Genomic DNA, 13,367 nt, shown 5'->3' on the forward strand with positions numbered 1-13,367 from the left:
AGAACAATGTTAACATTGGCAGAGGTGCTCCACTCAAGTCCTATAACGCAAATAGGAGTCTGGAAGTCAAGTCTTCCATCCGTAACACTATATAAAACAGGTCTTTGTTGCCTGTGAAGAATTATTAAGCAGCGGATGTCCAAATTTCTTTCCCACAAAGCTAAACATCACTTTGGCTGTTCTGCGTTTGGTTTTCATCTTAGAATTAAAATCCATAAGGCTGGCAGATTCTCGACTTGCATCTCACCCGCCCCAACTATTGACCTCTATTATTTTTCATGTGTTACCCACTTATTCCCCAGATGGAAAGTGTGGCCGAATTTCGAAAATTAAACGACTTCCCGAATTGAAGGCACAGAATATTAAGACCTCCTCTCTCAAAATGTTAACTTAAGATCTGTCTGGCACACTGACTGGTTAAATGATGTAAATGTGCACCTCAACTTCCAGGAAAGGTGTGATGCACACAAGAGGCAATGCAAGCAGAAGACTGCTTCACACTGCTCTTTAATTGGTCTCTTCTGAAACAATATCCCCTATCCAGTCATGTGTTTATCTTGGAGTCTTATGTCTGACATGTCTTTCAGATATTTTACCACTTGTATGACTTCCAGGTTTCATTCCTGCATGGTGCTCCTGATTATCTCCCGAATCTGATGCAACTGCATGCTTCTCCTTCTGGATCCTCTGTTTAGGAGACCGCCGACTACCTTGTTGGTACTATACTCTTTCTTCATCTCTTCCGATTCCAATTCATTCCAGTAGACAACGTACAAGGAGGTGAAGGAGCTTATCTGAGAAGAAACTTACAACCCTACAGACTTGTTTCATGAATGGTATGGTTTTCACAACCTACATTTGACTCTTCTTGAAGTACATAAATATGTCTTGTCTTTTCGCCTGTTCCTAAGGTAGACCTTTAGGCTCACTATCTGAGCAGTGTTTAAGACCAGATCACTTATTCGCCTTCCATGTTCTCAAATTAGGAAGAGTGCGTGCAGAGGTCATTCGGTTAATTCTTATTCTATTAATTCATTTGGTTAATTCTTATTCTATTAAGGTGCTCACCAGAATCGTTTGTGACAGTGATGAGCTCACAGTCTGAGAAATTATGTGGGGGACATGTGTGAGGCTTCCATTTGTTCTTAGTTTGAACAGTTCACACTTGTCGCCATTGTGATGAATTGGCAATAATGGATAGAATAAGAAGCAGACAAAGGTGGGCAAGTGTGAAAAGGTGCTACAGGTGGGGAGTGTGAGTAGACAGAACTACTCAGCAGAATGAGAAACAGTAGGAGCTCAATAACAGGAGAGGAAAATAAGCAGGCAGAATCACTGTGAACCGGAAATACCAATATGAGGCTGATCAAGCAGAAAAGAGCATCTGGATGAGAGAGAAAATTAAAGAAATATGGCACAAATTGTATTGTGTAGGAATCCACAATACAATCATAAAGTAGTGCAAAGGTCGCATTTTTTAAGTATCACCTTTATCACTGTGATATTTATAAATAGCAGCATTATATATCACCATCCATTTGCCCTACAACGAATGTCGATCGTAAGGACAGCTAGGTCAAACATTAACTAAGTTTCAGGCTTACAGGAACCTACTCTCTGCTTCATGCTCACAGATGCAACAAAACGAAGGGCTATTTTAATAAGATGAAATCCCATCTCAGACATACAGGGCTGTGACAAGAAAGTTCAGGACAACCCGATTATAAAGCTAATGTCAAGTGCAAGGTTATATTTTATCGGTATGACATGGAAAAACCTAAAGTGGCTGCCTTCAGACTTCAAGCCCAGTGGAGATGTTAGGATGTCTAAACTAATAGCTGTAGTCCAACCAGATAAGTGATGAGATAGGACATTGTCCCTTATTCGTGTAGGGTTGTGAACACCAAATCAAGCGTGTGGTTCACCGAATGGGACAGGCACGTATCCGCTTGTTTAAGCTACATGAGCTTTAAACAAGTTAGCACAAGGGCACCCAGTCATTATTTCTCCACACTAGATGACCCCCTTAAACTGCTGGTAACCAGAGTCTTGCACCATACTTCTGGTCCACAAGCTCTGTTGGCTAACGTGTGACCCGACAGCTTGAAGAGGTAACAGTAGTTGGCAGTGTGAGAAGTTAGCACAGGTAGGCAGTGTGAGAAGTTAGCACAGGTAAACATAGTGAGAAGCTGGCAGAGGTAGGCAGTGTGAAAAGGTGGCATTGGTGGCTACTGTCTTAGGTACTAGCACTCAAAATCCGACACTTTTTACACAAACCACAATAACTAACCATGTTCATGAACGTGTATTGTGCAAGACAGGAAGACTGGTAGTGATCTAAAAGTGCAAGCTTTTAATTTAGTGTTAAACCTCGCTCTGCTTAAAGCCTGCTCGGTGAGCTAGGTGTACACCCATGATCACAGCAGCGTGATGCACGAGGCGGGATATGTGAGGAGGTTTGGCAATCCCTGCCCTAGGCTCCAGTCTTCCTGTAATACTCACGCAATAGTTTCAATGGGTAGATGGAAACAAACCATTATTCCAAAACCAAAAATTAAAATATACGTAGACATGCGTTTGTGGAAGGACTGATAAAAAGGTTTGTAGATGCCCCACTAGCCTTGAAAACTAACAAGCTAACACTGTGCAAACGAAAAAAAATGATTCTGCTCATAGCTTAACTATTAAAATCACCAATGACGTACATGCCTCAACTCTGGCCCATATTTCAATATAATTTTCTGTTCCAGAATAGCTCCAAAGCAGTTCTTCCTACACTTAAGGAAGTGAAATTGCATGGGTAAAACTCATTTAATAAGACATGTGAAAGTAAATGTTCACGAAAAGCATAGCGTCAGCTCAAGCAATCCAACAGAACGCCGATTTATATCAAGGTTCAGGCTGAATAAATAAATACAGTGAAACAGAAGAGAATGTTCCGCATGTGACTCGCCATATGTTGAGCTTCATCTGGAAGAGTTCATCAAATGCTGTGCTCCATCAGTCACAATTGTTAGTTATTATTTGTGACATTTTGTGTACGTCAGCACTAAAAACATTTACATTCATTTGCATTTCAAACGAGTTTAAATACAATATTTCGTTTCAAATCCCCTCGAAATGCTGGACAGATAAATTCATAAACATCTAAATTGTACTGTTGGAACTGGTACAAATACACATAAAGAGATGCGTGTCTGTCATGGTACAGTATGACTATAGAATCCGAACCGTCTTTTCTCTATATGTAAAACAAATAAAAGATTGCATGAACTTTTTTTTTTTAATTTAAGAAAATTAAACATTTTGAAATATTTTTAAATAATAAACAGCAGGAAGCTTAACACAATATGCTGATATTTTCTGGTTTTCTTTGGCATTATTTCATGATGCTTTTGTTTAGGTGCTGAATTAGTGCAATGGCTTCTCCAGTTGAACTCAGAGTCAGTTTCCAGACATCTACTCCACGGCTACTTGTATGTTCAAGATATGATTGCAGATACGTCACATGTTTATGGTCTGTTGGATGAGGTGGAGAAAGAACACCACGAGCTCCAGATTCTTCCCTGTTCTTTTTAGAAAATATTAGATCGAGTTTGGTGAAGCGTTCTTGGTCTTTAATAACGAGAGCGATCAGCTCACTTAGACAATACAAATTGATTCGGTCAAATTGCCGACATGGAGGAAAGGTGCTGCGGGATCTTGGAACAGGATAGAAAACATAGTCTTCCAGCATGAGGGCAACATGATTGGTCATCAGCACTAGAGATCTATAAGCCATCTGCCCAGGTTCATCGCTCCTTACTGTCATGTACATCAATATTTGAACCTCCCCCAAAGGCGCCCTGTTTCGTGTCATGTTCCCATGCATCCAATAAACCAAATCGGTTAAAGTGTGTCTAAATTCACAGGTGAGCCGTACTGTATTGTTAATCATGGAGTCATCAACTTCGGCCCTCCAGTCAAGGGAAAGTTGCATCAAATCCTCTGTCAGCAGTGAGTGACTTAAGGAAGCTGTACTATCCGACAAGGTAAGGAAAGAGTTAATTACATCATGGCACAATCTCTGAGTAAAATACTGGTTAAAAGTTAGCAGAGTCAACAAAGAATCTTCAGTAGTGCCAAGGATTCGCAATCCTTGTCCACCGAACCGAACCTGAACCTCGTTCACCAGCCCCCGGTGGACCGCGTGAAGCACTGCCAGTGGCCTGCCTTCTGGGCAAGATGGCGCTACAATGACGTACATCACTGACTTAAACAGCAGCAGACAGGCGGGCTGGGGAAGAGGCTGTCTGCAACTGGCCACAGCAAGCCAGTATGCCCCCATTAACTCGTTCCGCCTGTCGTGTACCTCTGGAATGTCCCTCGCGACAGCCTCTAACAACCTCTGCAGAGGATACTCCTGAAGCTCAAGGAACACAGCTGGGAATGGCACAAATGGCTGCCTTAACACAGTGCCATTTTCCAATCCCTTCCCACATGACAAGGGCACTTTACATGGATCCTGGAGCTCCAGGTCTAAAGAGGTTTGTGAAAAGAAGTACTGCATCATTTCATCTGTAAGTAGAAACATATCCCGTGGACTCCTGCAAACGTACACTTTGGCCTTGTCAACTAGGATGGACTCTGCTTGCTTCTGATTCAAGCTTGAAGGCACGTCTAGTGGGGAAGTTCTGTGAAAGGGGAAGTGCCTAATTAAAGGTAAGGCTTGCACATATTTGCCACTTCTGTCAAAGACACTGGCCAGCTGCTTTGACTGTGTAATGCCCTTTGCCCTGTTCAGCAGCTGATTACCAGTATCCTTGCAGAGATGGGAAATTCTGCTGTAAAGAACTGCCCAGCTGTAGGTCTGCTCCACCTCTGAAGCGGCTGCAGCTGACCCTGGGGAGCGCCTTTTCTGAGCATCCAGCTGAGCCTGCTGCTCGGAGATGTGAGGTGTAGAAGATACACCGTGGAGCTTTTGATGAGACAGGCTCTCGATGGAAGTAATTTTAGAAAGCATATTGGTCTCCAAGAGGGTAGAGGAATGTATGTTTCTGACCTGGTCTTGTTCATTATCACAGCTCATCGGCTCCGAGCTCGGCTTCTGCCAGGTTGAGCCGCGTTCAGTCAGGGAGGTGAGATGGTCACTCTGAACAACTTTTACATCTTGGCACCTAGACTCAATTTTATTTTGTGATTGTTTTACATGGAGGCACGAGCAGGATACGCTTTGGAAATGAACACTTTCTCTGCAATAAACATGTGTGGTGCAGACATGATTGAGTGCCAATGTAGTTTCAGTCAGAGAGCCAAAGTCATGGCCACATTGACCACATTCCTGTTGGTTTTGTCCACTGAAATCACTCTTTTCGATTGTAGAAATCACTCGTTTGGAGCAAAGGTATACATTCTGGATCTTCGAAGGCACTTCATGTACTTGACAGTCTGTCACATCAGCGATGATACCTGCCGGGTCCAAGTAGGTGCCGGCTACTTCTGGTAGAAGCTGGGCGTTGCCAAAAGATTTGCAATGCTGGCTTTGCTGTTTACAGTTTTCAGAAAAAAAGAAGGTAAGAACCAATTGTTTTCTAGCGACTGATCAGAAAACCTTTACAGAAATACGAGAGAGATTTTACACTTTACATTTCAATAGATTCAAATTTGATTCAGATTGAGAGGCAGTGAAACAGTTTTGATCATGCTATACATTCAGTATCCGTTTCTCTAAGTCAATCATAGTGCATGCTCGATGCGGATAAAGAACTTCCCAAAAGCAAAAAACCATGTACGACACTAAGTGCAGTGCCTTTGTGCCACCGCGCACAAGATCACAAAATGTCTTCCTTTATCTAGTGTCAGTGCTTTCCCACTGAATTAGGCGGAACTCACAACAAATAATCTATACCGGGTGTGAAACATATCACAAGCTGCAACACATACTTTTTAAAAAATCAGTTTGACTGGCCTGACTGCATACTGCATTTCTTGACGTGGTTCATCTACTCCCCTCTACAACAGGCAGTCCACTGCGTCCAGGGCTCTACCCTGAACATAAGAAACGAGCCTGAACTTCAAACCCATTAGTAGGCTCTCTGTGTACCACTCTGCATATCTATCACTGACAGAAATACCAGGACTCTAGTTAAGGCAAGTACAGGCACCTCATCCTGGTCCAGATCCTGAAGACTTCATCCCTTCACCACTTCCCAAACAGTTGAAAATCAGGGGTGGGCAGAATTTGCGTATTCGTGCTACGCAAAGCTCAGCAAAATGATAAAAAATCTCCACGACCATGCGCAGAGTTCCGCGAACACGCAGAATTGCTTGTTCCGCCCATTCGCAATGCTTTTTTCCTGTTCGCGAACGCTGTTTGCATGGTCGGGGGGATATATCTTTCGAACACGGATTTTGAAAGCGCAAACAAGCAAAAAATTCTGCGAAGATGTGGATCACGGAATTTTTTTGCAATTCCGCGTTCTCAGCGGAACGCGAAATTCCGCAAATTCCGCGAGCGGAACAGAATTTTCTGCCCATGCCTATTAAAAATCCACCAATATGTGGAGGATCCGCTCTCCTTCCCTCTGAGCTAATGCAGCCCATGCATACCTGTTTCAGGAGATGTCCATGTATTGTTCTCAGCTTCTCTAGCCTGTCCCCCTCCTCCCATCCTCACCACTCAAGTACCATCGCCTGCCCCGGTTAGACTGCTTCCCATTCTGTTTACTATTCCTCTTGTACTGTGTTTTGCTGCTGCATAGTTAGCGTTGCTCTATAGAAGTTATATATATCCATCCAAGTAGAAGAACCAGAAAACTGTTACCGCCAATCAGCCAAGCAAAATGTAATGTGGAGATGAAGGAATACATATAATAAGATATGTCAGCAAATTCAGATCACTGACCACACATACATTCTTCACTACAACAACCATGAGAAATACACAAAGTCCATATACAAAATAAATAAAGCAAGCATTGGCATAGCCAATAGGTCTCGCCTTTGGGACCTTTTAAGTGTTTAGCCATGAAACAGTTGATGTTGTTGCATCAAGGATATTGTACTGCATAACTAAATACTTATAAGGTCCCAACGGTGAGACCTATTTGCTATGCCCATGCTTGTTTTCATATCCTTCCCTGATTAAGAACAGCTCGGGTTCTCATATAAACTGCATTTTTGTCAAATCTGTTATATCAGCTGGGAAAAAGAGTTCCACACTGACAGCAAATTCACTTTCAGGGGAAAAAACCTCAATACCCACTTAGTATTAACATAAATTGCAGTATCCTAGGCAATGCATTCAGTGTTGTATTTAGTGTTGAAGATGCCCTAGAGGCCTCAATGGCAAATCCATCCCATATACTACATATGAATTATGTTTTACCAATGGAAGGCATATTCACCTCAACATAGGAAAATACCCAAGACAGACGAATGATGAAAGGACTTGGAACAACTTATTTTGTTTTTTTAGAACGCCCTGACCCTTTCCCTGCATACGTGGGCTTACAGCCACTGTCATGTATGTTATATAGTCATCCAAGGTAATTCTTGGCTGAATATTCTGTACAAATTAGATTTATGTATTGAATTCTGCACCTGCGCCCTCGGTCAAGCCACTACCACATCCAACGCCTGTGCAGACCTTGACAGGTACATCACATGTCGGACCTAGGGAAACCTTGGACCGCGGCTAAAGCGCTGGAAATCTAGGCCCTATTGCGTATGACTGGAGAGTGCCAAGTTCTGATTCTTAACAGATCAAAGTCTATGTCTCGAACTCTGGTGTCTCTCTCTGATAAGCACATTAAAGCAGAAGGCATTTCTAGTTTACGACCACCCACTCGGGTGCAACATGTACAGTTGAGCAAGCTCCCCAGTTTACCGTGTTTCAAGAGGAAATAAAATGCTTATTTTTATACTTGATTAGATGATGTACTCAACTACAAAAAATAACATTTAATTAAAGTCAGTAGCAATAACAAACGATACAACTTGCTGCGATACTTCCAACATAAATTGGGAAATGTTGGCCTCGATCTGGGTTTTTATTCTGTTTCCTGTACATGGTATCACCGTACACTATTTCACACCCTCCCCCCATCTCCAGCCGCCGAGCTTCCAAGACCCACTTTGTATCAGAAGAATGCATTACAACAACACGGAAAACCAGGTTAACCCTTGAGCATCCGCATGCTACCGGTGCAATCAAGGAACAGCTGTGCAGCTTCCACCAATGAAAATATGCATCTCTTATACTTCAGCAAGAATTATTGTCACTGCCAGCCGCGCATAGGAATTTGATTTTAGTAAAGTACAAACTTGTCACAAACTGTGTTTTAGATGTCTGATACATTCTCGCGTTCCTAAAAATGTATGAAACTGGTACTATGGTAAAGTGCTCCAATACCTCCAAATCGAGTGCGCATTATATGAAACATTCAAAAATATGTGGGCTGCTGGACTGCCCATTGGTGATGCAGGGATGACCGGTCTAGGGGGGGCGAGCCAGTCATAGCTGGTCAGTCCCCATAAGGGTTAAAAGGCCGGTAGAGGGCGGGAGGCGCCCTCTTGTCCCCGCGCTCTCCAGGCTTGCACCGTGCCCTCCGAAGGGCAGAATAATCTTCTTAATTTATATTTTAGGTGAGCAGCGTCTCAAGAGGAGGGCGAGGATTTCTGCCAGCCACCTGGGACGTCGCGAACACCGCGAACACCACGCCGGCTACCACGTGAAGAACTCGGAGCATGGAGAGAGTGAGGCGGAGGGCTCCAAGAGGCGGCAAGCATCTCGCCCACTCGGTGCGGTCGCCTGTTAAGGAGAAAAAATTTGGAGGTCCTTTTCCCGCACACTCGGGCGGCCGTTTTTTAAGTAAGGCGAAGTGAGCGCAACGCATGTGGGGGGCCTCTTGGTGTGCTGTGAGCGGGCGATAGAGAAGGAGGAGGCATTAATTGCAACGGGGGCTGAGAAAGTAGAGCGAGTTTGCATCGCACGATAGAGGAGGCTGCTAGCGGTGTCAGAAATCAGACCGGTGTTTTATACATGCGAAGCAGGGTTGGGCCTGGTTAGTAGGTGGATGGGAGACCGCATGGGATTGTAAAGAACGCACAGCTACAGAGGCCAGTGAGATTGGGTAAACAATGCAGACTAGGTACAGGGAATATTAATAATACCAGGCCTGGGTAGTCTGTTGAAGGTCAACGCTGGCAGTAGGTGAGTGTTTTAATAAACACAGGGCTTTCCTTGCCTAAACAACGAGGTGTGTGACAATACTGTCCGGACAGGGTTTCGGGTAGGGCAAACTACTGCTTTCATTATAGGGGCTTGTGATCGGTCGCATGGTCCAAGGTGCAATTCTCAGTGGGTCCATTTAATTTAAAAGGATCTGTAATAGGGGCAGTGATTGTTCGTTAATTTGTTGTTACGCTGGCATAGTTGCACTGTTACTCAAGGGAACAGGTGGACAGGGGCTGCAGTTCAACTACAAGGTGGCAACTTCCTTTTAGGGGTGACAGTACTGTGTGCTAACTCTCTTTTCATCGCAGGACATCACTGAAGAACATCCCGGGCTGAGCCTACGGAGAGTGGCGCGGCGGACTACGCTATCCGAGGACACAGGCAGGCCTGCATTTCACTGCTTCTGTCGGGCCGCCGGGCTAGAGTGCGCTCGCCCAACACCCAGGCTAGCTGGTGTGTTGCGGTCACAGTTGCGTGGTGCTTACGGCCGGCCTTTGTGCCTCGAACTTGTTACAGGTAAAAGCCAGCCAGACCCTGGTTGGTACAGGGGCACATCGTGCTCATAGGGTTGGCATAACTGTAGGTTGTTTACCTGTCGTAAAGGAAAGGAGAATGGCTAGTGGACGTGGTGCTAAGCGTTCCCGCATGGAGCTTATGCTGCAGGGCATGATGCGAAAGAGGACTGCAATGGACAGGAGAGTGGGGAAAGTAGACCAGTTAGGTAAGAACGTGGCAGAGCTCAGACAGAGGTTTGATGATCAGGCGGGGCCATCTGGGAGACCCAAGCGAATAAAAGTGCCCCCGCAGCCCAGGGGGGAATTGGATGCTTTGCCAAAACGGGTCAGGGCCAAGAGGGGTAGCGGTCGGGGTCCCCAAGCCACAAGGAGATGGGGCGGCGCCTGAGATGGTCCCTGGGGAGGGCTTACACCGCCGGTGGTGCCTATACCTACTCCCCTAATCCCGACAAGTTTACCGGTAACACTGGCTCCTGCCACACCGGCGCCAGCATCAAACATAGCGCCCCCGGTGGTCCCAGCGGGGGTTCCAATGGTATCAATGTTGAACCCGGCACCTACCTCAATACTCGACAGGGGATCACCCATCCCAGCACCTCCAGTGGTTGGTCAGGTACCCCCAGAGCTGGCAGCGCAGATAGCGGCAGTACTCCCCTGGTTAGGGATTGGTGGGATGTTACCTTCTTCGGTGGGCGCCAAAGAGGCGGGAGAAGATCATTCCGCGGAGGCCCAAAAAATGGTAGCAAAGATCATGATTGCTCGGGGTGGTTGGGAGGTGCCAAGCACGCCTATTTCTCCTCAAGCAACAGGTTCGGCAAGCAAAACTGGAAAAGAGAAGATTGTGGAACCAACGCGGGTCGGTGAAAGTGGTAAGGTGGTGGCATTGGCAGTACTAGGGGAAGGTACAATACCCTCCAGTAAGGGAAATCTGGCCCAACATGTCACACAAGAAGTGAAGAAGTTGATCTGGGCGGGCAAATATGTAAATATCTTTTCTTTGCTAGTGGATAATAGGGACATGGAGTATGCTAGGAAACAGAAAGACTGGATGTTGCCTACTGAATGGCGGGGAGAAATGGCAAGATTCAGGGTGGAGGCGACATTGATCAATTGGATCAGGGCCTTTTCAGTGTTGGCAATTACAGCGGAGCGTTCCCCTAATTTACAGGCCGAAATGGCATGTTACCAGAGCAGGATCACAACTTTCAGTGATATTTATGGTGGGGACGGGTGGAAGGAGTATGACATGAATTTCAGGAAGGCCAAAGAGTTCCACCCCTCACTGTCATGGGATCGTGTGGATTCCATTTCTTGGTATGGGCAGTTTAGCAGAGCAGCAGGGCAACCAGGGAACGCTGGGCCAAGTTGGAACAAAAATACCCCCGTCAAACCCCAGCAGCCCTTTCGGCCGGCTCAGGGGCGTGGCACGGTCACTAAGTCAGGGAGCAGTGGTGGGCGAAAAGGGGTGTGTTGGGATTTTAACAAGCGTTCAGGCACCAGGGCAAAATGCACTTGCAAGTTGAGGCACGCATGCTCCAACTGTAACCACCCTTCCCACCCAGAGACAACCTGCAGCTCAAAAGGTAAGGCCTCTGGAAACAGGGGAAGAAAGAAGTAGGATTGGGGGGGTGGCCGGCCGGTAGCTCATTTACCCATCGACGTTCTAGCTATGAATCCTTGGCTGAACAGGTACCCAGACCATGCCTCTGCGAGGATGTTGCAAGAAAGTTTTTCGCAGGGCTTTAGGATCCCAGCGGTGGGATATACTGGATCACAAGAATGCAGGAATCAACTGTCAGTTAGGCACAACCCAGAGGTGGTGGCGACAAGAATTTCTAAAGAATTGCGCATGGGCAGGATAGCGGGTCGCGGGTCCTTTCAATGACATCCCTGTGCATAATTTTGTTTGCTCGCCCCTTGGTGTGGTGCCAAAGAAGGAAGAGGGCGAGTACAGGCTCATTCATAACTTGTCAGCACCTAGAGGCGCATCGTTAAATGACGCGATAAATGAGGACATTTGTAGTGTTAAATATGCATCTTTTGACCAGGCAGTGGTTATGTTGAGGACTCGCGGTCCGGGGGCCTTGCTAGCCAAGTCAGACATTGAATCGGCTTTTCGGCTCCTGCCGGTTCATCCACTAGATCAGCTTCTGCTAGGCTTCTCTCATATAGAATAAATTCTATATGGATATGTGTATGCCCATGGGTTGTTCTGTGTCATGTGCATATTTTGAGAAATGTAGTTCCTTTCTGGAATAGGTGTTTAGGCAAACGACAGGACACCACCATGTCATGCATTATCTCGATGACTTTCTCTTTCTTGGGTCAGCGGGCTCGCGGGAGTGTGCGTGGGCATTGCAGGAATTTTGCGTCCTCATGCGGGCTTTCGGGGTCCCGCTGGCACCTGGAAAGACGGTGGGTCCAGCAACCACATTGGAATTTTTAGGCATAGAATTGGATTCAGTGGAGGGTTGTTTCAGGTTACCAAAGGACAAAATCACGAAGTTTATAGCAGCTCTCCAGCAATGTCTGGCCAAGGATAAGGTGATGCTACAGCAGTTACAGCAGACTGTGGGCCAATTTAATTTTGCACTAAGAGTTATACCCATGGCACGCTGCTTCTGCCGCTCAATCGCGCAGGCCATGACGGGCCTGCGGGAAAAACACCATCGCACTAGATTGCCAGCCGAGGTCCGCCAGGACATGCGTATTTGGATCGCATTTCTGGAGGGCTTCAATAGAGTGGTGTGGTGTGGCCCCCCACAACGTCTGCAGAGTTAGGTCTATGGACCGATGCTGCGGGCAGTGTGGGGTTTGGCGCCATACTTGGAAACAAGTGGGTGGCCCAACGCTGGCCAGTTTGGTGGGAGGAGAGCGGCCTGACAGCTAACATAGGTTTCTTGGAGCTATTTCCAATCTGGGTTGCAATAACGGTTTGGCCTGATCAGTTGTGTAACCAATCTGTAATTTTTTGGTCAGACAAAATGACGGTAGTCAATTGTATCAATCAACAGGCGGCACGGTGTGAGTTTATACTCCGCCTACTGAAGGAAATTGTTCTGGTTTGCATGAAACTCAATGTACAGTTTAGGGCCAAACATGTCCCTGGGGTGTTAAATAACGCAGCTGATGCACTCTCTCGCTTTAAGATGCAGGTATTCAGGGAACATCTACCTTCAGCAGAGGCGATGCCTGCACACTTCCCAGCAACACTCTGGCAAATTGGTGCCCCCAGCTACAGAACCTCGTGGCAGCTACTAGCTTAGCGGCCAGGACCAGAGCAGCTTAAGAAGGGGCGTTTTTGTCTTATTGCTCCTTTTTGGGACGGGACTGGGCAGAGAAATGGGATCAGGAGGGGATGTTCACTCAGTACCTAGAGGCACTACATAATGAGGGGCGCTCAGCAGCGACAGCTAGCAGACACAGGGCGGCCGTCTCTTTCTTTTCACAGCTCAAGGGGGCCAGAGATCCCACGACTAGTTTCATCTTGCGGAGGGCTCTAAAGGGGTGGAGGCGCCTACAAGGAACCGCCACAGATTCTAGGCAACCGATAGGTTTGGAACCGCTGGCATCAGTACTGAATGCTTTGTCGGACACCTGCAGTTCAGCGGGGGAGGTATTCTTGTTCAGATCCA

The 13,367-nt window shown here is 46.3% G+C and overlaps 1 protein-coding gene across 2 annotated transcripts in view; it reads right to left on the reverse strand.

The window, feature by feature from the left end:
• Positions 1–13,367, reverse strand: part of KIF16B (kinesin family member 16B) — a 1,655,522-nt gene that overhangs the window by 445,171 nt on the left and 1,196,984 nt on the right. Inside the window, exon 23 of one of the 2 annotated variants that reach the window (XM_078649577.1) lies at positions 2,797–5,524. The exons of the other annotated variant lie outside the window; for it this stretch is intronic. Coding sequence (XP_078505703.1) covers positions 3,380–5,524 — 2,145 coding nt within the window. The 3' untranslated portion in view covers positions 2,797–3,379. Of the gene's footprint in view, positions 1–2,796; positions 5,525–13,367 lie in introns of those variants that run through there. 2 annotated transcript variants of the gene reach the window in all.

Source organism: Lissotriton helveticus, chromosome 6 (genome assembly GCF_964261635.1).
Source record: "Lissotriton helveticus chromosome 6, aLisHel1.1, whole genome shotgun sequence".
In the NCBI taxonomy this organism is placed as follows: domain Eukaryota; kingdom Metazoa; phylum Chordata; class Amphibia; order Caudata; family Salamandridae; genus Lissotriton; species Lissotriton helveticus.